General features: G+C 38.2%; 1 protein-coding gene across 5 annotated transcripts; it reads right to left on the bottom strand.

Annotated features, from left to right (window-relative positions):
- Nucleotides 1–214: 214 nt before the first annotated feature.
- On the bottom strand, nt 215–23,909 carry C9orf72 (C9orf72-SMCR8 complex subunit). 5 transcript variants are annotated; one of them, XM_087822630.1, is made up of 12 exons: nt 23,879–23,895; nt 21,974–22,073; nt 18,973–19,460; nt 17,409–17,468; nt 14,155–14,250; nt 13,384–13,448; nt 12,088–12,160; nt 9,588–9,704; nt 6,812–7,047; nt 3,516–3,573; nt 2,115–2,224; nt 215–2,013 (listed from the first exon to the last, which is right to left on the bottom strand). In XM_087822630.1, the coding sequence occupies exons 3-12, from the start codon at nt 19,414–19,416 to the stop codon at nt 1,827–1,829; spliced, it is 1,446 nt and encodes a 481-aa protein (XP_087678756.1). In that variant the 5' UTR covers nt 19,417–19,460; nt 21,974–22,073; nt 23,879–23,895; the 3' UTR covers nt 215–1,826. The 5 variants fall into 5 exon arrangements, with proteins under 5 accessions (XP_087678756.1, XP_016075999.1, XP_087678757.1 ...); XM_016220513.2 differs by lacking the exon at nt 23,879–23,895 and adding an exon at nt 23,251–23,287; XM_087822631.1 differs by lacking the exon at nt 21,974–22,073 and having other exon boundaries at nt 23,879–23,909.
- Between the last annotated feature and the right edge of the window lie 740 nt (nt 23,910–24,649).

Below are 24,649 nucleotides of genomic sequence, written 5' to 3'. Positions count from 1 at the left end.
CTTAAAAATAACCAGCTTAAAACAATCAATATCCCAAAAGGCCTTGGCATGGCAAACTCTGCTCCCCCACACCAGCATCCTATAGAAACTTACATGTATTTTCTTTCAAAATAAAAAACAAAAGAAATTTAGACTCAGTATGACTGTCAGCTGCGCAGGAAACCAGTCTTTCAATATCATAGCATTGCTTATCTAAACAAGTAACTGTAAGAGACAAAATTTCAAAGACATTTTATTCGAAATTCTCCTTCTAGGAGAAAATATATGTAGCAATGTTTACACATGCTTTAATAACTTATTTCACTGTACAACTTGCATTCAATATAACAACACAATAAACCAGCAAAAAAAGAAAATCAGTCAGCACTTAAGTAATCTATCACTTAAAACACAGAGTACAGGATATACCGAGGTGGCATGTGTACATTTTTTATGACTGAGCATCAGTCACCTAGTTCAGTGTGTGTCAAATCTTTCTTATAGTGATGTGAAAGGCCATTAGGACTTTTCAGAACACAGCATGTTTTTGGGTAAATCTGGGTAAGGGCAGAGGGGCTCATCACTTTTATCCCTTTCTTATAAATATTTTCCCTTTTGTGTTACTTCCAGTTTTAAATAACTTTTTTTATGCTTACATATACTTCTATTATGTCAACACTGTTCTAGCACAGAATTATGTTATTTTATAGCTAGCAAAATGGTCCAAACACATTTAAAAAACAAAAGAAACAAACCACTCAGTTCTGCCAAAGGAGCACCTAGTAAAACAGCATGTCAGTCAAGTTTCTCCTGCTACTCCTCACACAATGCGGGCAAAGACACATGGCAACAACTTCAAAAATATGTGCAGAAATGTAAGAAGACAAGATACTATTCTCTATTCCTGAAAAGAGATATTAGTATGTTCTCTATTGCATTTAATAGCCTCGGAGTTACAATGATTGCCCCATCAGGGTAAGACTATACGAGAGGAAAACAAAATGACAATGACTGACTAGTGAAATCCAAATTTCCTCCAAGTAATTATATTCTCCAAGGGAAAAAAGGGCACAGAAGGTACACATTTCCACTTGGCTCAAAAATAATGAAAATCAATTTAAAAAGTTGGCAACTACTACTGAAACTTAAAATCCAATTTCCTATATTTTCTTTGACAGACCTTAAAAAAACAAACAAAACCACCCTGTGTTCATCATGATCGGACTCTACACACTGCTTGACATTTCTACACAGGCTGAGTCTGAATGACTAAGTCTACAGAGTAGGATCTAATAATTAACTTTAATTAAACATCTGCTTGAATATTTTCTTTCTCAAGCTTAGTCTAGGTTCAAGTTAACTTCTGGTCTGTGGAACTGAAATGATTCAGATGCCCTAGTTCTGAGCTGATTGCAACAGTATTACAGTAATCCCAAGGACCAAGAAACACCAAAAGGTGCAAAGTCAACTAGTACTCTGTCTCCGGAGGCTAACTCAGATTTCACTTCGGTACATGTAAACCATGAATCCTAAGTTTCAAAAAACGTAGCTGTGGTCAAGTTTATATCCTATTATTATATCTTTCTTAAAGATAGCGATAATATTTATTATAACTGTAAACATAAGTCTGTATCCCAAGGGAGCACAACTAGGAAAAGATCCATCCATTGCTAACATTGTTGACATTTCCTTGCAGACTTCTAGTGACAAGTGTAGTGTAACTAATCTTAACTGCCATTGCTAAATAGGACTCTGGGTATGACCCCAGGGACTGATGTGTCTCATACCACTGAGCTAGTTTAGCAGCAATCATGATTGTGATGAAATATATTTAGTAAGTTACACATTTAGAAAGTCATTAGAACATCTCGTTCTTGTACACTAGTATAGAAAGATCTTCCAAAGATAAATGAATGTAGGCCTGGTTTAATTTTCTCAGCCAGAGCCATTATTATGTTAAGATCGCCCTCTGCTGTTAAATCAAGGTCTATCTTCAGGTTCCGAAGAGATTTAAAGGGCTTTTTCCCCTTCTGCCTACAAATAAAAAAATATATACATGTAATATAGAAAATGCCCAAAGGGAGTAAAACAAAACAAAATGCACAAAGGTTCTTCTCCCATATAGGTTTACTTACGTATCATCTTCTATGTATTTTACTAGCGTCAAGGCTTTTCTGTGAAGGACGAGTAGAAACTGTGCAAGGAAAGTACTCCTGAGAGATAAACCAGGTTTCAAATGAAAGACCTACCGGAAAATGAAGTGTTTTAATAAAGGTTTTGCTCTCATTCTACTTACACGGCATGTTTCTATCACAGTGTTAACAGTGTCTGGCAGATAACACACATTGGAGCAGTTCCCTCAAATCACTTCCCCTGCTGTCTCATAACAGGCAGGAGTATGACAGAAGTACTGAGTCTGGGAGCAGTGTGACAGTTCAACTTTAAAGAACTGGTATTTTTCACTATACCTCAGAATATATGCATATTTATTTTATTATTAAAAATCACAATTGGCAAGGTGACTCGGCTGGTTGGAGTATCGTCCCATACACAAAAAGGTAGTGGGTTTGATTCCTAGTTAGGGCACATACCCAGGTTGCAGGTTTGATCCCCGGTCAGGGTGTGTGTGGGAGGCAACCGACCAATAGATGTTTCTCTCACAGTGATGTTTCTTTCTCTCTCCTTTCCTCTCTCTAAAATCATTAAAAAAAAATCCTAACTGTAAGTTACTGCCAGTTGTGTTAGTTAGCTTCTTCTGTCCATGTCTTCAAATAAAGATGAAGCCCCCGGAAGTTGAGCCACGCTTAGGTTATGACTTTGAGATATCCGTACCCCTCTACTACCCTTGCTGGGGAGAGAGGGAGAGGAGACATGGGGAGGGTGCAGGCATAGCAGTGCAAGGATTTCATTTCGGCTTCAGAAGTATGGAATCACATGACTATGTATTATCCCTGAACTTTGAAATACATCACTGACCACAGACCTGGATGAAAGTTTCTAGTTAACCTAAGGATCTCATTATTTCAAAGCTACATCTATGATGTTTCCTGACCTGATCCCCAGAATGATACTATGACAAAGCTCTAATATACTATGAAAAAAATCCTATATAGTCTATAATTTTCTTTAAATGTGTAATTAAGCATGATTTTTTTTCAAAAGGAGACAATAAAAATGCTGTCACTGAAAAGGAAGTATAGGATTTAAAGACATTTTGGACTCAATTAACATGTATGCACCCTCTTTCTTCATTCCCCCAAAAGAAAATACTTTGAGTTATAGGTTAGTGCTAAGAATTAAAACATCTATTATTGAATGGGGGAATGATGTACCTTTTAATTGTTAATATTCAGACTACTCCTCATTAACAATTTAAAAAAAAATCATTTAGACACTTTAAGACCAGAGACGCTAAAGAAGACAAGGACTCAGTTCTAAGCTGTTCTATGTAGAGCACAGGCATTGCAGGGTACATTAAATAAAAAACAAAACCACGTCATATCATCCACTCCAACAATCTCAGGTCTAACATTTACCTGATCCAGGAAGGCTTTTACTAGCGTATCTCTGTGTAAGACATCTTGAAAAATATTCCTATGGAGAAAATAGTCCAAATGTTGAAATGGCTACACATTGCTACTTCTCATAATCCTACACTCTAGCCAATAAATTAAATTCTTAGAAACGGGATATTATATATAAACTTTCTTATAAAAACCAGATGCATATATTTGAAAATATAAAATATATATTGATTTTAACTCAAGTTTGTATATTACTGGAGTCTGTCAGGCCACTATGTAATTATCTTTCTCTTAAAGATATAAGCAGTCCCAAGAATGATATGCAGTATCTATCCATCCATTTTAGTGCCCTCACTTTTTAAAAAAATATTGAGAGCCTTAGGCATTAGTAAATATAATTACCAATTCCTGCCATCTCAAAAATAACACAGCAATAAAAACAGACACACAGCACTACCACCAAAACCCAAAACAAAACAAAAGGATTATGTCATGTACTAATAACTTACTAAACACTTTAGGATGAAGAAAGGTAAAAGGATGACTGCTAAGGATCATCCGAGTGGGATTAAGGAACACAGCTACATGACTGTCTGCAACATCACAACCACTGGGTTTGCATCACAAGCCCGCCACCTGGCAAGTAACTTGGACCAGCTAGTGTTGTAGGAAAGCATTACCTGCTTTGACATAAATCAGGGCAAGAAGTTAAGATGTCATGCACAGCTGAGAGAGTGCGTATCTAACACCACCTAGGACAGAGCTGGTGCTTAAAAAAAGATTGTTCTCTTCCCAGGTCTGAACTCCTTTGATTTTTTCTCTTCTTCCCCCCTCTCCTTGTCTTCTACTTTCCTAAAGAATTTACTGAGATGCTAGGTTATGCTCGAGTCAAAGAGGTAATGTAACATTAAATAAGATAAGCAATTTTTAACTGAAAAAACTGAAAGTAGTAGGAATTATCATACAACTGAGAGGAGTGGCAGGGAAGAGGTGTGTGTTCAGGAGTAAATGAAAGTACCTAAAATGTCCCCATTTAAGAGAAGGATATACCAAACAACAGACGGAAACCTAAAAGGGGAAAAAACCTCAGCATTTCACGATCGTGAGGTGTCCAATCAGTGGCCAATGTGGACCCCGACGGCACCCCTTCTCTGGCTTTGGAGAGCGAATAAGGCAATTTAAGGCCACTGTTTTGAAAATGCCTTCTTTGCTGAATAAGTATCTTTGTCATAAGGAATTAGATAAAGCAAGTGTTAAAAAAGTACTTCCAGGGACTGAAATTATTTTTAAAAGTTAAAATTAAAAATATCTGACATGTATTTTAAATCCACTGCACGTCCTGCATAAACATCAACGCCTTTTCTCCCCCTAGGTCACCACTACTGGAAACGGTGCTCTCGCTCTCAGGCGGTTCCTTACCCTTTCACACTGAGTATGTGCACATACTTCACCCAAGTGGGGTTACCTTGTCTTTCTCACTCAACATGGTGTTTGTGAAATTCACCTATGTCTTTAAAGATGGACTAGTTTATTAATTTTGACTGTTGTACAGCTACCCATTTCCCTAATCATGGACATTGTGGTAATTATTTGCAGCTGCAAGCAATGTCATATGAACATTCTTGTAAATGATTCCATGAGCACATTTACAAGTTGTTGTTTTTCTTATTTTTTGGAATAGCTATGTAGAAGGGATGGCAAAGTATGTGCATCTTAAACTTGACTGAGTAGTGCTAGGTTCCTTCCCCACCCTCAGAGAATGTGAATTACCAAAGACCTACATCCTCACAAAGTAATATAGTCAAAGTCGAAACTTTTCCTATTGTTTAAAATAAACTACAAAGTAAAATATGTCAAAAATATGGAAAATTTAACAATTCACAATCTAGTGGCTGAAAATGTATTTGTACAGTTTTATGTTTAGAAAATTTACTTAAAGCTGGAAAAAAATTTTTAAAATTCCTAACATTATTTTGTTATGATTAGCTGGCTGATCATAGTTTGTCAAATCAGTGAAGCAAGCATAATTGGCTAAAATGAGTAAGAAATGTAAAAGTATACACATAACCTCTCTAAAAAAATTACTACCTGGTTATAAACTCATTCTAAAGTGCACCAAATTCCCCAAAAAGAGCTCTGAAGCAACCAATCAAAGGAGAAGAAAAATATTAAATACTTTAGGAAATATTAAATACTTTTGGAGGAATAAATTAATTCTGAGAATTTCTACATATATACCAAAATTACCAATACTGTATTTGAAAACTTTGAAAACTTAGTGACTGGGAATTCCAATTTTCACCAATTCATCTTCTAAACCAATTTTGTTGGTTCTAAGGAACCAACAAGAACACTGGAGAGCTGGGAAAGATAGGTATTAATGAAGTCATCTTTCTGCACCTAGTACATGAGGCTGGGATCCAGTGGGCATGATGTTCCTTTTCTGTTTTTGGTCAGCACCTTCTGTGTGACTACTGGTGCTCCACATGTCTGTTGCCTCAGCTCAAAATTTTTGTAGAAACACAGGACAGGTTGCTCGCTCCAATTTTACTTCTCCCTTATATACTCAAACCCGTAATATTCTAGTTAACATTTATTGAGCTTATTCTATGTGTCAGACACTTTAAATTAATTAAAGAGAAGCATAATACTATACTACAAATCTTTTCTTGATTTTAGAACATCATTTAAGTGTTTTCTTAGGGTTTTACAATTCAGATTTATCATCACCATTTTTTTTCCTAATTGGATCCACTTTGAATATTTTATTATCATCACTTTTTATCTTTGCAATTTATTAATCAGACTTTATGGTAAGGAAAAAATACCACAATATAAAATTCAAAGTAAAAGAATGTTCTATTAAAATTTTTGACAGTTTTGTTGTATTTTATATTCACATATCAATAAAGAAAAGACTCAGAATTACTTCTTTGGTTTAGTTAATAAGTTTTTTAGTGACTCGTACACATTAGATTATAAGCAATGTTAAAGTTGGGACTGTCTGGCCACTATTAACCTTAGTACCTAGTACTGTGCCCAGGGGCTCAAAAGATATTTTTTAAATAAATATTTAAATATTTATTTTTAAGAACTAATCTAATCTATCTTATGGGAAATATGATTATAGTAAGAAAAATAGACATTTAAGAAAAATTGGTTTATTAACCAAATATTTCTCCAAGCATAATTCATAGTAATGTTTCTTTCCCTTTAAACACAGACTCATTTGTTTTGATCTGACTCATAAAAGATACAACTTCATAATATTGCTTAATGACAATATCAAAGGACAGGGCATGACTTACAAATCAGGAGTGAAGCTTTCATCCGTGTAGATGATCGTATCCTGAGCCATGTCCTCCTCTGAAGTGGCTCTCCAGAATGCCGTCAGCTCTGATCGCATGTACCTGCGCTGATTATAGATGTGCTCATGACAGGGTGGCATCTGCTTGACGGTATTGATATCCACGTCTATGTGTGTGCTGGGGTAGGGAGCATACATGACCTGCCGGAAGGGTAGCACAAAGCTTCCAGTTGAATCCTGTCATAATGAAAGGAAAACTTGCTATCTTATATGCCAAGACACATAAAGAATTATTTTTTATATTAAAAAAGAAACTGGCTTTGATTTAGCAAATCCATCTCCAGAAATTTATACTCAGATATTAAATCATGATTGTGTGCAAAGTTTTAGTGATAGGAACAACCTAAGCATCCAAAATGGGAAGTAATTAAATTAAGCTGCTGAAGTTTATGTGTTGATACTGAAAGATATTCACAATACATTGTGAAAAAAGTAGGTTAGAACATGCTGAGTATAATTCAATTGTTTTGGGTGGAAAAAAATACATACAGACGAGTAAGAGACCAGAGACACATGCCAAATGTTAACAGTGGCTATTCACCGGATTGTGAGATTACAAGGGACCTTTTCTTCTTCTTGACTATCCACATGCTTTTTTAAACTTCAATAATATGTGTATTTTTATAAGTAAAAAATGCACTTCTTTCTAGGTGTGGTTGGTGGGTTGCCATGAACAAGAACATACAGTGTAAGGCACTGCGCCATGTGCCTGAAGAGAACAGAAGACAAAGGCTGTTTCCAATTTTACCCCTCTAGAGCTGTGATAATCATCTTTATAAGTAAATCTTCTGCACATATAATTGCTTTCTTAGGATGAATTTCCAGAGGTAGAAACAGTAGGTTAAGTCTTTAGACATTTGTAAGGCTCTTGATATATAATGTCAAACCATTTTCTGAAAGTCTATACAATTTATAATTGCATGGAAAATTCTTAATAAATATATTTTTATTAAGTTATAGTTTGAAGTTTTCCTCTGTGGATCTAGTAAAGGATCCTTTTTGAGATAACATATAATTAAATGAGAGGTTGCGGAGGAAATAAAAGTACTAAGTACCTTATTCCTTTGATAGGAAGATGTTCTAATTTTCAGATTTATACAATTCAAATCAGAAATGAGATTCCCTTAAATAGTTTCTGTATTTAAATACTATTATTTTGAGCTTATAGCATGCACATTATTCAAAGTGCAAAAGGTGAATATCATTTTTATTTGTAACAATTTTTAATAGTTTTCTTTCACTTTGTGATGTCTACATCCTCAAGAAAACATCCACTATGAAAAACTCACATACACATTAGGAAATCTACATCTTCACATGTTTGATTATAATCAAAACATCACCAACAGATTCGATAAAGCAAATAACTGTCTTCCCCATAATTACTGACAATAGCTGAGTAACATTTATCTGTTTTGTTCCTTCAAAAGCAGACTTAAACAAATAAAAGAAAAATGTAAAATAATTTTTCTAATACACACACACACACACACACACACACAGGAATTGATAAAATCTTATACGCTTTTTTGTTAGAAAGCAGCTTTAAATTTTTTCCAATAAATGAATATGGTACATAAACAAAATGGTAACACAAAAATTCAAATCTGTTGAGTACAAAAGAAATGTCCTCATTTTAGATAAGCAATCTGATTCAAGCACATATTAAAAAAATTTTTTTTAAATCCTAAGGATAGCCAGGCAGCTACAGGAAACCAGAAACACCAAGATGTTCTGTGATGTTTCACTGACACTAACTATAAATCAGTAAGACATATACTCTATGCTTAGTCCTGTGTAAGTTGGCCCTTGGCATAAAAACATGAGATACATTAAATACTAATGCTCAAAACATACTTATGTTAGATGGGCCAGGTACAGAAACTCAGGTAAAGAAATGGGTACGGAATCTCACCAGGGCAGGAACTCCTGGATGCCCAGCAAGGGGCAAAACTGGGAAAACAAGACCCCTGTCCCCAGGGTAACCTGTCTTCCCCAGCATATTGCTGGTCATGTGGTTTATACCCCCTGAGCATTCCTCCCTAAAGATAACATCTAAGCCTCAGTTGTATTTCAGCTCCAGGCCCAGATAAACAACAAAACCAGACAAGTGGCACTGTGGCTGCCTCAGAACCAGATACATTGACTCCTGTCCTGGCACTGACCCATCAGTGAGGACATGACCCTGAAAAGAGCCCACCTGGAAAGCTGATGAACATTCTACTGAGACACTCTCTTGAGATCTCCCCTAAGATTTCTACCTGTGATAAATACACTTAAGACAAAGGACCCATGGCTGGCTCCCCACCAGGGGAGCATGCCAGCACCATCTCCATCCCTCCCGAGGGGACCCCATGAGATTTGTAACCAGGGGAGCAATGGGCAGCAGCAGCTCTGAACCTGTCTCCAAGGGCCCCGTCTCTCTCTGACCCCTCAGTGAGCCAAAGCAGCCCAGCCTGGGCTCTCCTGTTGCCCCTTCTATGCTCTTCCTTGTCTCACTGTCCCAAGTATACTTTTGCTGCCATCATGGACCCAATACCCTTTGGCTCAGTGCTGAGTAGCCCTTCCCTTTGGATTTCCCCATCCTCTTTTAATAAATTTAATTTTTCTTTATGCACGATCTGAGATGGCTGTTTAGCCTGACCATGCACCACTGTCCTTAACCTTTCAACTTATAGTCCAAAAACTGGTTTCCCTTGTGACAGTGTAAACTCTACCTTCAGCAGGCCTTGGACAAAGAGCCCTGACTCATATTTAAATGATGATTCTGCTTCACATAATCTGGAGCATTTTCTCTCTGCTGGAGTCAGAAAAAGGCATAATGTTTTTACTATCTGTAAAAGAAAAGATTTTATTAGCATTAAAATATAATGTAAAAAGAACAGCATTAGTTTGCTTATGAAAGAAACTGGAATAGAAATTTCAATTATTTTTGCCAATAAAATACATCCTGAGAAACAGGTATTGCTTAGTCACCCAGAACTGTCCATGGACTATAACAGCTGTTGCTAAAAATAGTGATTCTGTCGTCAAATAAGTTTGGGAAATGCTGGTAAATTACAGTATAATATCTCTAAACCTTTAACATCTAAATACATGTTGTAACTCTCCAGGTGACTGATATAATATGCAGACTTTCTCAAAGTTATTTTGATAGGGGTACGAGGTTAGAATATAAATACGATTTTTGTTTTTCCTCTCTTCTCTTCCGTTCTCTCCCTTTTACTAACAGAATGTGTAAGTAATTGATTAATCAACTGTGTATGTCTATCGTTACGTTCTGGCTAAGATTCTGTTGCAGTTCTCAGTTGATCAGTCAAGAACAAAGAGACTTTTAACCCAGCCCTGAACTTACATGCCTGGACAGACCATGGAATCCCTATTTCTTGTTTCTTCACCCAGCAGCAAGCGCTTTTCAAACAAGTAAATAATTTTGGACAAGAAAACTAAATCAATTAAATTAGGCAGAATTATGGCTTTTGTTTAGTAGTTCTACACATGAAATCCCATTATAATGAACATCAAGAAGTGTCCAAATCCTTCATGTGAATGAGCATTAATTACATCACATTTGATTTAAAATAATCAAGCCATTGTTTGGGGTTTAGAAAACTATGATTCTAACAGGATTTGACCTATAGGTCTATTAAGGAAAGCAAAAAGCCACTGAAGGGAAGCAGAATCTGCCACCCCCACATGCACCTTTTTGGCATAAGGATTACTTTAGGCTGATTATTTTTAATAAACAGAACAGGAGAAACCCTGAGAGTTACCCTTTTTAAGAGATTTTCTCCATTAGGAGAAGGGTAACTAAATCTCCCAGAAACCCTATCAATAGAGAAGGCCAAGACTTGGATCTGCATAACAATACCCCTATCCTGGTAATCTCCAGTCATCAGGCTTCCCCCACCCCCAGCCGCCCAACATCTTCTTTGGTCTTTAGCTGAAGATGGCATTTAAGTTGAAAGCTTGGGCCATTTGGGGAGGTACTCAATTTTCCTGTATATCTCCCATGCATATAGAGGGCATACATGTTATTCAACTTGTCTGCTTTTCTCCTGTTAATTGGTCTAATTACAAGGGGGTCTCGGCCAAAAACCTAGGAGAGGGGAAAGAATTTTTCCTCCCCTGCATGATGTAACTATGTTGGAATTCAGACTACATTTAGAGTTTTTATATTAAAGCAGTGGTTTATAATCTAGAACAGTGGCAACCTTTTTCTCAAAGATAAAAGGGAAGCTATTAAGCCAGAAGACAATGCGGGATGAGGAAAATGTTTAAAAACACACAGTCCCTTCCACTGAGCCTTTGTCCCTCCAAGAAGCAACCCAGAAGTCTCTCGGTGGAACCGGAAGGCTCTGGGGGACACGGGTGGAAAGCTGCTTTCTTGGAGTAATAAAAGTAATACCACTAGTCACTAGTTGCAGCAATAAATAGTTGTATTAGAAATAACAGTTTGGTAAATTAAGGCTCTAAATATAGAGGGTAGCTTATTACAGAAAAAAAGTTGTGAATATATTTGTCAAGCAAATAATCACTCCTAACATGTTTCCTGTGTAAAACTTAAAAAAAAAAAAAAAAAAAAAAGATTTGCTTAAACTGATTATGTGTATATATATATATGTACACACACACACACTCTTATCTTTCTAATTAATGGTTGGTGAGGAAAAGAGCAAAATCCCTTAGCTTGTTGCCTACTGCTTGAAAAGGTAACTGCTCACTAATTCTTTATTAACTCCTGTAGCAATGAAGGAAGTGGTCACAAACATCACTGAATAAAGTATAACTTCCACTGACCACTTAATAGAAATAGGTCTCTAAAAGGGACAGATTTAGGGGGAAAGCAAGAAAATGAAATCAAGGTGATCAGATAACATTTTGTTGAAATTTGCACAAAAGTACAGAGCTATCTTCCTATTTATTAAAGATAACGTAAGGAAATTAAAGACAATTAAAAAATATCTAAATTTAAAATATTCTCGAAACCATTTATATAATACCGAGACTAGTATGTATGAGTTATCAAAATGAAACTGATAAGCAGCTTCCTATTCAGTTTAAACTTCTAAAAGCTTAGGGTGTCACAGTAATTCGGTCAGATTATCCTATTTATACTATTCGATCATTTTGACTTCGACCTAACCTTTAAATTACAATGCAGATGTCATCAGTATTAAAAAGTCAGAGTATTTGCTGGATCATAAAATAAATTACCTTATTTACTTTCTCTGCACTGCTGCCTACTACGACAGAACAGCCACAGGTTTGTAAGTGTGAGCTAATGGCACTGTAAATTGAAGAAAAGAGATTTATAAAACATTGGCTGTAAAACAATTTCACAAACTAAAAAAAAAAAAGTGAAGGCAAGTGAGCTTCAAATAATTTAGAATAGCTTTACATAAGGAACACCAAAGCTGCCATCTTTATTTCTACATGACTTTCACAGAGATTTTCTCATTTGAACCTTAAAATAACCCATTTAGTAAAATATCACCATTTTATAGTGGAAGAAAGTGAGGTGTAGAGAGAGGTGAAGCGACTTACTTAAAGTCAAAGGGGATTAAAAATACTGCTATGAATGGCTGAAACTGAACAGAATCAGGACTAATGCGCTTCTGATTTAAGCCCTTAAGGCTTCTAGTTAGATACACCTTTGCCTCTAGGATTCCATCATAAACTGAAAAGGCTGTGGGCCTAAAAGCAAATACTTTATCCTTTCACACCTCATTTTCAAAAACAAATTTCATGATAATCTGCAATTGTAAAGAAACACTAAAGCAGAAGGTGAGACTATATATGTAGAGAAAGCACTTAATTAGGGACTAACATGTAGGCATTCAATAAATACTGGCTATTATTATAATTTTCCTTAGAAGAAATATAAACAGCAAGTTAGCTACTAGCTATAATTATGTGCCAGGCACTGTTTTAAATGCTTAATCTGATTGATCTCACTCAACACGTAGAACAATCCTATGAATACCAATCCCCTACTATTATTATTTCCATTTTACAGATAAAGAAATGGAGGCACACAGAGTTCAGGTACACAGCAGTAACCCAGGAAACCTGATTTTAGAGCACACACTTTTAAGTACTAAAATCTACTGGATGAGTACAAATATAAATAATTCTCTTTTCTAGGCCCAAATAACTCAAGTACATCCACAATGCAACTTATATGAAAGGGTTCTTAGTTTCAGCTTTAATGAGAAGTAAAACAAGAAACCAGAACCAAACAAGGGACCAAGATATCTTGTCTGGGCACGATGGAAACTCAGCTTCTTTAAATATTAAAAAAGAGTAAAATCAAATATATCACAGATATGTAATAAATAAAATAATAACACAAAGCTAAGTAATAGTTCAAATAAGCACTGTTGTCCCTAGAATAATATGGAGTAGCCACTCGGTTATTTACTTCCTTCCATATCGTGTCACAGGTGAGCAGTGAGCATACGATTTGTATCTGCTTCATCCAGCTTTTATGAAAAGAAACAAAATTCTTACTTGAGAAGAAAGCCTTCATGACAGCTATCACCAATGTCATCATCATTGAGAACTGTTTCAGCAATCTAAAATGCACCAAAAAAAAATTATTCTGGGATAACATAATGTTGAAAAACCACTTTTAATATACAAGTTTCCTGAAGTCTAGATTCAATATAACACATTGCCCTCATTTCTAAGCATCAAGAATCCCCATAAAACAATCTCTGTGCACGATCATAAACTTTCAGAAGAACAAATGTGAAGGCTGGTCAGGCAGGTTAAGCAACAATTTTCACAAGAACAACCTCCTCTTCTAAGCTGTTAGAATCAGGAGACAAATCTTAATGACAAAGATGTCAGACAGCAACAAGAACTGTTTTCTAAAGACTTCTCTATACATGCATAGTATGTGACCCAAAATGTCCTCGACAAATGATTACGGAAACGAGATTACTGAATATGGGTAAATCCCATTTGTACACTGTTTTGTTACCAAAAGTACTGTATTAAATACCGACTGCTTCTATAAGGTCTGAAATTCTCCCACTTCTAGGAAATATAAAAGAGGTCAAATACATAAACTTAATGTTATCATAATTATCACTGACTAAGAAGCCTCTGTAATTTTAAGTGTGTTTGTTGAAATGCCAATACTTCATATGAATAGTATGTAAGACAAAAAAATGCATACTGCTAAAATGAGAATACTACTAATATACATAACAGTGATGTAACTCAAGAAAAAAATGGATAAAGGCTACCACTGCTCCTATTTAATAAAGAACTTACATCTATTTCTTCAGGAACACTGTGTGACTTCATAGACGAAAGCAGTTCCATTACAGGAATTACTTCTCCAGTAAGCATTGGAATAATACTCTGACCCTGCACAAAAAAGTACAATGAAGTGAAGAAAACCACACAATACAAGATTAGCTGGACAATAAAAAATTAAATAGGGAAAGCAAATAATAATGCCCTTTTACAGGAATATCTGATAACTTGTTCAAACACAGCTCCACACAAGTCTACTACTCCAAAACATTTCTAAAGGATTTATATGCTGTAAAACTCATTTCCATTCTTCTGGAAACAATTTTCTTAGAATAGAATCATTGGTTTATCGTTTACTGGTAAATGCAATAATTAAATCATCACACCAAATTCAGAAAGGATTTCCTTTTGAAATGTGAGATATATCTTGCTAATTAAAGGCCATTGATGTATTTTATATTTAAAAATAAAGTGAAGGATAAGACTTTGAAATCCTCAGCAATTAACTCAGCAGTAAAGCCTGGATCAATACTGAACCTCCACATTCATAAGCTATAATCTACCCAAATGCAAATCAAAAGCATCACATACATATTTTAATAATCAATAAAACACAAATTTCATTTACAGTTTTTTCAAGACAATACTTCTACTTCCTACATGTCAAACATGTAATTTTGAAATCTGTAGTTTCTAGAATGAAATTGAATGGAAACAATATAGAATACCACAAATGTAGAGCTTCTCAAAATCAAGTGATCCCTCATTTATTCACTACCACCACCTCTCCTAAAATTTTTGACCATCCTCAATATGTAAACTTTTAGAGAGGTATATGAAATTGTCCTATGTCTATCAATTTTTAGCTAAACATGTTTTTAAAATCACATATTAAGACCAATCTAAGAGTATTTTCCTCATATTTCATAAAATAATTTTATTCAAGCTCTTCATATGCATCTTCAAATTAGAGACTTACTGTGGTGATTACGTAGTAAGGTAAAACCAGTATACTGTCAAGTATAAATGTCAAATCACTATATTGTACACCTGAAACTAATATAATATTGTACAGCAAGTATTCTTAAATTAAAAAAAATTTTTTAAAATAAAATTTAAAAAACAACAAAAATAAATGTGATGGTGTCCCTGGAAATTTTATCCTAAGCCATAAGCCCTCTTGCATCATTGAAGGTTTTATTATTTATTATTATTATTTTTAATCCTCAACCAAGGATATTTTTTCCATTGCTTTTCAGAGAGAGTGGAAGGGAGAGAGAGAGTGAGAGGGACAGAGAGAAACATCGATCTGAGAGACACATCAATTGGTTGCCTCCCGCATGTGGGATCGGGCCTGAAACCGAGGTACATCTCCTTGGTCGGAATCAAACCCAGGACCCTTCAGTCTGCAGGTCCATGCTCTAACCACTGAGCAAAACTGACTATGGCAAAGGTTTTATAATTTAAAAAAAAAAATTCATGCTGTAGTAACCTCCACAACATAACCACTCACTGTTTCTGCTCTTTAAAGTAATTTTTAAATTCTGGCTTACAGTTACAATCAACAACACTACAAATCAACAATAACGACTAAAGCTGCTGTTATATTTGCTTCTGTACAGCGATTTTATCAGCGGACAACTATAAGCATCCAGAACTAACACTGACTGAAGTTGTTTCACACTTACGTGTTATCCCCAAATAGCATTCACTGGTCAAAATAAAGTCATTGAAAGCACATCATGTGAGATTTGCAAGGACTCAGTTATCTGGCAATTCCTTTTCAGAAAGGACAATTGTGGGAAAATATCTTCTCTCAGGTTTAGACATGTACAGTAGTTCATACACAGTATCTGTCATTCATCACCATAAGCAAATGAATATCCTTATTGAAGCAACAACAAAATCCTACAAGGCCAAACACAGAGAGACTCTAAAAAAAATCCTTAACTTTCCTTTTCTCCTTGAATTTCTCTAACTTAAGCTGAGCAGGACAACATTTCTCCTCTAAGAATCTTGTTTGTCCCAAGTATACTTTCCTCATGACAACAGAAGGGGTAGGACATCTTCCAGATCCCTTTAAAGAAACAGAATTCATTAACAGTGGTAACTTTATAAGTATAGGCTTCTGGTTTGAAAAAAAGTTCCAGTAAAAGTAGAATTTTACTGGGTCCTAAATTTCCTTATCATGAGGAAACCTCCATAACTAGAGGTTGCCAAAGTCAGCCCTTCCTTGAGACCCTGCTAATTGACCAGCAAGCAAAAGCTGGGCTCCTTTGATAAAGGGAAGCATTTTCTTATAAGTCTTAGCTCTTTCCCCAGAATTACCTCCACTGGTCTGGAAAATTATTTATGAAAGTACAGACATAACATGGCCCTGTATTTTCACAAAGTTTTAGAAAAGTTTTTGTTTAAAGTAGCATTCTGTCTCAGGCATACTGAAGAGAACTAGAGGAAAGAAAATCCAGTCACGATGTTGGTACTGGAGCTTCAACAGGAACAAAGAGGGTGGCTGGGGAAATAGTAAAGCAAAGAATCCTTTCTCCATTGGAGAGTCCCCTCCAGAGGAATTGCTCTGCCCTGTACTGAAATGGTTTGTACTTCATTTCCACAGGGAGACCCTATCTTTAAAATCATGCTTTCAAACTCTGATGCCTGCTCCCTAAGGATATTCAAAATCATGGGATAAACATGCACATTTTCCTAGAGACTTGATATTATAAGAAGCCTGATCAGTATAGAGGTGAGGAATGTCACTGGCAAGTTATAATATTAAAACAAATAGATATGTCATAAAATAAAATGTAAAGTGCACGAGTTCTAAAGATACTATTTCAAAGACATATTATACTTAGAGCTGTGCCTACACCTACGGATACCTTTAGGAGTCCTCACTTTCTTCCTGTTACAACTACTTCTGCAGAAATGTTTAAGAAATGTGACTTTAAAGAAAATCTCATATACAATTTTTAATTTTGACTATGAACAAGTTATTTAAACCTTACTCTATGCATGCATACAGAAAAAAGGTAGCAAGACAATCTGTAGACGCAATTACTATTAGACTTTACATTTAACTATTCAGGTCTAAGATATGCAAGTTTTTATCCAGTTTATCCCATACACCTCCATAAAGGCTCTGTTCACTTTCAGGCTCACTCCATCAAATTAACAGGGCCTCGAGGCCTTACCAAAAGTAGCCCTGAGCCTTACACAGACACGTGTGTGCCGGTAGTGTAGTGTCTGACAGTGTGCAATCTCCACCGTACCTGATCTTCCATTCTCTCTGTGCCTTCTAACACTATCTTCTGGACATTCTCTTGCCTTTCCTGAGCGAGAGAAATTCATTAAGATAATTAAAAAAACTACAACATTTGATGCTTATTTTTTACAATACAGTTAAATACAGACATGTTCTTGTATAATTTAGTTCATGGAAAAATATTTTCCACTTTAGGGCAGGAAAGGGGAAGGGAGGAAATTAACCAACATATCCATACAACCTCCTTTCCTTTGCAGTTAAAAACAGATAATTTAACAGAAAACAGTCAATGTAACATATGCATAGTTTCACAAAGGTAATGATTTGTACGTTTCAAATTAGCTAAGGTCAAGTTGAGCCTGGAGAATACAGAACTTCCTGGTTTTAAATGATTTTCATATACATGTGAAAAACAAGGAGGGAAGCCTGCTGACACAGTAAGAAACTAGTCCTTTAACAGGGGTGGGGAACCTTTTTTCTGCCAAGGGCCATTTGGATATTTATAATATCATTTGTGGGCAATACAAAATTATCAACTTAAAATTAGCTATGAAAAAAGCTCCTAGATTTATTGAATTTCAAGTCCCGCCTGCAGCTGCCTTGGCAGGACCAGACCTACACGGCCAGCCAGCCAGATGTTCCCAACTCAGCTTTAAAAGATACTATTTTTCCTTAGTATCTAAGCAAAAGCCTCATAAAATTAGGAATTCTTTAATGTATTTCCATGTTAGTATCAAACTGCAAAGTAGAAATACATGTGTTCTTCAGATCTGCCAAAAGTATATGGAAATATAAGTATCACTATACATTAAACTATAAGATTTAGGGAATAACAATAATTTCCTCTAGCCCAATTTGCAAAAGGAAATGAAATGAATAGGAGTATCATTCATGATATGAAAATGAAATGAAAGGAGTATCTCCTAGAAATCATTTTGTCCAACCTCCTCATTTTACAAACATGGAAACTTGGCAAAGAAGTTAAAGGGACCAAAGGCTCCATGGCCAACTACTTATAAAACAATTGTTTTAAAATGCTTGTACTCACACACAGTAGTAAGTGAAACACGCAGTCATGCAATTCCAAAAAACAAACAAACAAAAGCTTTTAGGGTCAAAGGACCTAAACCTTATGTTCCCTAATTTCTCTAAGCTTTAGCTTTTTAATTTTTTTTTGATTCTCATTCGAGGATATTTTTTCCATTGCTTTTCAGAGCATGGAAGGGAGAGAGAGAAACATCGACTGGCTGCCTCCCCTATTCGCCCCGACAACCGAGGTACATGTCCTTGGCCAGAATCTAACCCAGGACCCTTCAGTCCTCAGACCAGTGCTCTAACCACAGGCAAACCGGTTAGGGCTAGCTTTAGCTTTTTATTTGTAATGTGGAGCTATCATCTCCTACGTTCCAGGGTCATTATGAATATCACAGACATCAGACTAGATCTGTCTGTATCTAATAGGGTAGATGCAAGTAATAGCTACTATTTGGAGTTAATTGCATATAATTTCTAAAAATTAGACAGAAATGTATCAGCTATATTAGATGACTTATAAGCTCAAAACCACTCACTTTATGCATCCATATTCTTCCTTTCCGGATAATGTGTGTTAATCTATCAACACACACTCTGTGAAGTGGGAGGTAGAAGCTGAGCTCTGTCTGTGGAAGTATAATTGACAGTCCATATGTGCTCCTGTCCCCATTCCAGTTTCCATCGAAGATTAATGAAACAATAATGACTCCCTTTTCCGATAAGACAAAAAACTTTACATCTATAGCCCCGCTCTCTGCATTTCGAAGGATTTCTCCATTTAGGGTGTGGTTGGCAAGAAAAGTTATTTCTCCATCGCTGAGAAGGACCTGTTCTGTCTTTGGAGCCCAAATGTGTCTTACTCTAGGACCAAGAATATTGTCCCAGTAAGCAAAGGTGGCTGCTAATAAAGGTGATTCACCGCTTAAAGCAATCTCTGTCTTGGCAACAGCTGGCGATGGCGGAGGACAGAGAGTCGACATCACTACATCCCAACCGTCACATTATCCACATGCTCCAAGGGTGCCTAAACAGGGTACACAAAACCAATGATTAGGTTCAGCGATTTAAAAGTCATCCATCAAAAACCCAAATAATTTTGGTACATGTGGGTTTCCCCTCTTGAGTCAAAAAGATTTGGAAGCATGTCTCCAACCAGGACATAGACAGTCAACTAGCAGGACAGGTGCACACTGAGTGTTTGCTGATGTAATTTTACAATACATAGTAACTTGCCACTTACATTCAGAAATATGCTTAGAAACCCAAAGTGACAATGAACTAAAAAGGGCCTCTGAACATTCAGATGAAATATTATGAACTAAAGCTCATAGAATAGATCCTCACTGTCCCCACATATCCAGTGAATGTGTAATTCTAACATAATCGGATATTTGGTTCCTAAACCGTATCAACTCAAGAGGACTAAATGAGGAAGGGGAGGGCTCAGTTAGAGACACTGATGCTCCTTGTGGGCTGAACTGTGTCTCCCTCAAAAATCTGTTCAAGTCCTAACCCCCAGGATCTGCGAAAGTGACCTTATTTGGAAATAGACGTAATCAAGTTAAAATGGGGTCATACTGGATTAGGGAGAGTCCTAATCCAATGTCTGGAGTCCTTAAAGGAGAGAAAGAGTTGGAGACACATACATAGAGGGAAAAGGGTCATGTAAAGACGGAGGCAGAAATTTGAGTGATGCAGCTATAAGCCACGGAATGCCAAGAACTGCCGGTAGTCAGAGAAGCTAAGAGGAGGCAAGAAAGGGTTCTTCCCTGGAGCCTTCAGAGAAGCTTGTCTCTGCTGACACCTTATTTTGGACTTCTAGCTTCCAGAACTGTGAGAAAATAAAGTTCTGTTGTTTTACATTGCCCAGTTTGTGGTACTTTGTTATGGCAATCCTAGAAAGCTAGTAAAACATCTGACATACATACCTTAAAAGCTGCTAAAAAGGCAAAGAAAAAATTAAAAATCAATAAAAAGACAAAAAAATTTGTACAATCCCAGCAGTGTGGGCCAGAATGATAACACAAAATGAGCAAACAGTCGTTATTCTCAATGAGCTCTCTGAGTATCAGGGTACTAGAGCCCATTACAGGTGTTTAGAATGACACTGAGATGCAAAGATAAACCATTTTCTATGCTCTTCAAGAAAGTAACATAGAATTTTATCACTACAAAGAGAGTTCTATGCAAATGGCTGAAATAAAAAGCTTTAGCTATTTAGAACATGAAGGGAAAGAGAGTGGATGGGTCCTGTTCAAGCCTTTCAATCTACTGAGAAAACAGGAATGAAGTGCCCAAGGTCACTGAGCCAGGCTAGAACCCAGATCTGCTGTGTATCTTAACCTTCTCAAATGTATCACTCCAAGGGTGCATATCCTATGTGGTTAGTGTACACTGAATCATTTTTGCTTAATAAAAAAAATGGAATATTTATTTGTATTCAAAGATGAAAAATTTAAAAAATGACAATTTCATTTACACAATTCTAAATTGTAGAATCCATTCATCAAAACTGTAAAGGACAGCAGTTGTTCGCTGAAATGTGATATACCTATCTTTGCCTCTATGATTGCTTTGGGAGAACACACTTGATCTATAACTGAAGTTATGTCAAAGTAAACCATTTCACTTAAAACAAAGGATTTTATCCACATCTTGTCAAGAGAGTTCAGAGACTGATAAAAAGTAGCGACTTCTATTTTTAGAGTGCTAGATGCACACTTTTATCATGATGTCAAAAATAGGCATAAACAGCTTGGCAACACACTTTAAGTATGTGCAGAAATGGTTTAACACAAAGACGGTTCTAACGTGTTTATCTTTTATTTCAGGAATTCATTTAGAAAATGTTTACTTTTTAATATGTTATATCACAATGTAAGTGGATATGTGCTATATAACTTGTTTAAAATATTCACTGTTTTGGATACGGTTTAAGCAGTCAGATTACAATGACAGAATACAGGAATGTAATTTGAATTGAAACTGTATTGATGCTATTGTCATCATTAACAGCAGCAAACTGGAGGCCAAGGAAATGAATTAAGTAAACACACAGCCATAAAATAGTATTGTAATATATTTTTTCTTTTTTTTTTTTGGATAAAAAAGGTAGATAATCATAAAGGCAAGATTGCAACTCAAGCATTTCATCATTACATTGAAAATAAAAGCATTTCCTAAAATTGAATTGAGCCCTAAGGCAAAATCTGGTTGGATTAAGGGAAAACATTTTAACTGATAGTGAAAATTAAACCATGATAGACCACTAATTATATTTGGTCTCACTGCTAGTATCATTAGAAAGAAAACAAAGGACAAGGATCATGTTGTTTAGCTTTAAATCCTGCCAAAAGAAATAACTCGAGAAATGAAATGTCACAGAGAAGTGTAAATAGGAGTTGTAAAAATGACTTTACTAACACTTAAAGTGATCTTTTTGGTGAAGAAAATCCATATATACAAATGTGGTTGGAAAAAAAAACTGGGTCAAAACCAGTAGTCTTTCTTTTTAAAAATATCTACATATCTATTTACATGCAGTGTTGGTTTCCCCAGCAGGTAATCAAACATTAGCCTTAACAGTCTTTTGAGGGAAGCCAGGATCCAAATTGGGTGACACCGTGGCTTGCCACTCCTGTAAACAAAGAACAGGGTTGATGAGATGTATCCAATATATTTTCTGAAAATAATCCAACATATGCAAATTATATTAACTATCACTTGTTAAAACTGTTAGCAGAGTGGTAGGCCTGAAGCTTTGCTTTTTCTTAAACCTTTACTAAAAATCAGTCATCTCTTTTCCAACTGGTGTTTAGAAAGAGGGTTGGTCCACTGGAATTGTAAATCACAATTCCACCATCATAAGACCCACACTTTTTGTAACCATGCTTTCTGTTTTTCTCCCAGCCTAACAGAACCAGGGTCCTAAATCAGTCCACTTTAGGAGACAGGAGCTGCCAGAGGAACTTTAACAGTGAACTGCTTGTAACCACCAGACAGTTTGCAACACTTTCTAAATTTTCATTAGGTAAGACTCAGAGATGTTCAAGATATCACTATCAGGCCATCTCCCACAGCTTCCAATTTCTCAGATAATTGGCTAACCTACCCTCTGAACTACTTTAAATTGAGCCCAAGGGCAGGCTTCAAAGACAGGAGTTTGTATAGGTTTTCTTTTTCCGAAAGGAAAATTTTGGACACGGCTAAGAAAGCCAGAAAAAAAGAGACTATTTTATCGATTTTATAAGGAAAAAGAATCTTTAGCCCCTATGCAACTGTTTCCTGGAGCAGGTTAGTGCTAGAGGGTTACTGCAGTGTGGTCTATAATTTTTCTCATTTTTCGTATGCATAAAGAGCACAGTCATCATAAGGAAAATCCAACCGATTTCCTTTCCTAAAGAGTGGCAGGGTTTGGCTGAGGTGCTGGCAACAGTATCTATGTCACACACACCGTCACATTTCAAGCCTGGACTCCATACTATTAGTCACCCATGTATTACATTCTTGCTTCTGTGATGTTCCCATTATGTTCAGTTTTCCAAAGTCGGAGAAAGATGCTATCTAACAGTATTTTCCAGTGCCTTTTGTACACGTTAAAAGTAATGCCAAAAGCACTGCGTCCCCTTGCTTTGCATCACAGGTGAGGGGCTGGAACCGCCCGCCTCGGAATTTATCCCCTGGCCGCCGCCAGCTGCCGCTCTGCCGGCGCCTAACAGTCCCCACTTTCTGAAGGGCCCTCCCCGGGGCACGCGCGGACCCCCCTCCCGTCTCCTGCACCCCGGCGCCTGGGAGGGCTCCGGGGCCGCTCACACCCGCAATCAGGGCGCTCCTTTCTGCAGCTGATACCGCCCGTCGAGCGGCCGCCAAGTCGCTACGGCCACTTCCCTTAAGTCGGCCTGTGTGACCGCGGAGGGGTGAAGCAAGCAGGTCGCGTCCCGCGGCGCGGAGCGCAGGCGACACCTGCCGCCCCACCTTCAGCCCGTGGGCGTGTCCACGCCGCGCCGCCCGCCCCAGTTCGCTCCTCTGCCCGCAACCCGTCCGCGGCGGCCCCGCGCCACCCGCCCTCGGGCCTCTCCCGGCCGGGCCTCTCGGCGCCCAGCTCTTATCTCTGGAGCCCGCGATACAGCGGGTCCGATGGGTCCCTCCGGGTCCCACGCCGGTCCCGGCGAGGAGCCGGCTCGGGGGCCGCGGGAGGAACAGCGGCAGAGAGGCTCGAACCCCAGTCCCGGCTCTCTGCGCCCCGCGGCGGGGAAGCCCGGGGCCCGGATGAAGGGAACTCCACTAGCCGCCGGGCAGGGAGACCCGACGCCCGGCTTCGGTCACTGAAGGGGGAGGAAAAGAGGCGACGAAGTGACCCCGGGGGACAGCCCCGCCGCCGCACCCGCGCGGCCCCGGTACCCCGACCCCAAACAGCCGCCGCTCCGCCGGCTCCTCACTCACCCACTCGCCTCCGCCTGCGCCCCAGCCGCCGCCGCAGGCGCAGGGACCGCAACCGCAGCCCCGCCCCCGCCCGGCCCGGCCCCGCCCCCGACCACGCCCCCAGCCCGGCCCAGGCGCGGCTCGGCCCCGAAGCCGCTCTGCTGCGCCCCGCGTTGTGTTCTTCTGGTTACATTTTATCGAATCTCTCCTCGTTCACCCTCAGCAAATTCTGTGAAAGCACCCGGAGGGGGAAAGGGCGGGAAAAACAAAACACACGCCCCCGAAACACACACCTCCTGCTCGCTCCAGACCCCGCCCCCGACGGGAAGGAATCGGGCAGCGGCGGCAGCCGACGCGCCAGGCGCCATCTTTTACGTGGGCGGAAGAAGTCGTTGGGTGAAGCGCGTCTGGTTCCCCGTGGGACACCGTACGTGACGTTGTGGCGTTGCCGACTCGCGGTGACGTGAACGGCCGAGGCCTGAGGAGGAGGGCGGGCGGCTCGCGCTGCGCTCCGACCCGGGGACGCGCCCTGCGGGAAAGTTGGCTGAAGGTAGTGACGGCAGCGGAGGGTGCCCGTCCTCGCGGGGAAGGCCGCTGGGCCCCGAGAAGCGCAGCCGAGCTGGCGGCTGTGAATTGTTTTGTTTGCGCTTGGCGGGTATTGGGCGCTTAACAAGGATTTGATAAATGAATGTGCTACTTCCTTATGACACAAGTGCGCTGATTGCACCCCGAGTCCGGTTAGGTAATGTCCTTTCCCCGCAGGACGTAGTCAGCAGTTTTGTCTGCCTTACA

The sequence above is a fragment of the Miniopterus natalensis genome, chromosome 12, assembly GCF_054644295.1.
Source record: "Miniopterus natalensis isolate mMinNat1 chromosome 12, mMinNat1.hap1, whole genome shotgun sequence".
Taxonomy (NCBI): domain Eukaryota; kingdom Metazoa; phylum Chordata; class Mammalia; order Chiroptera; family Miniopteridae; genus Miniopterus; species Miniopterus natalensis.
Note: the sequence above shows the minus strand (reverse complement) of the source record. Positions and strands in the feature narration are given on the sequence as shown.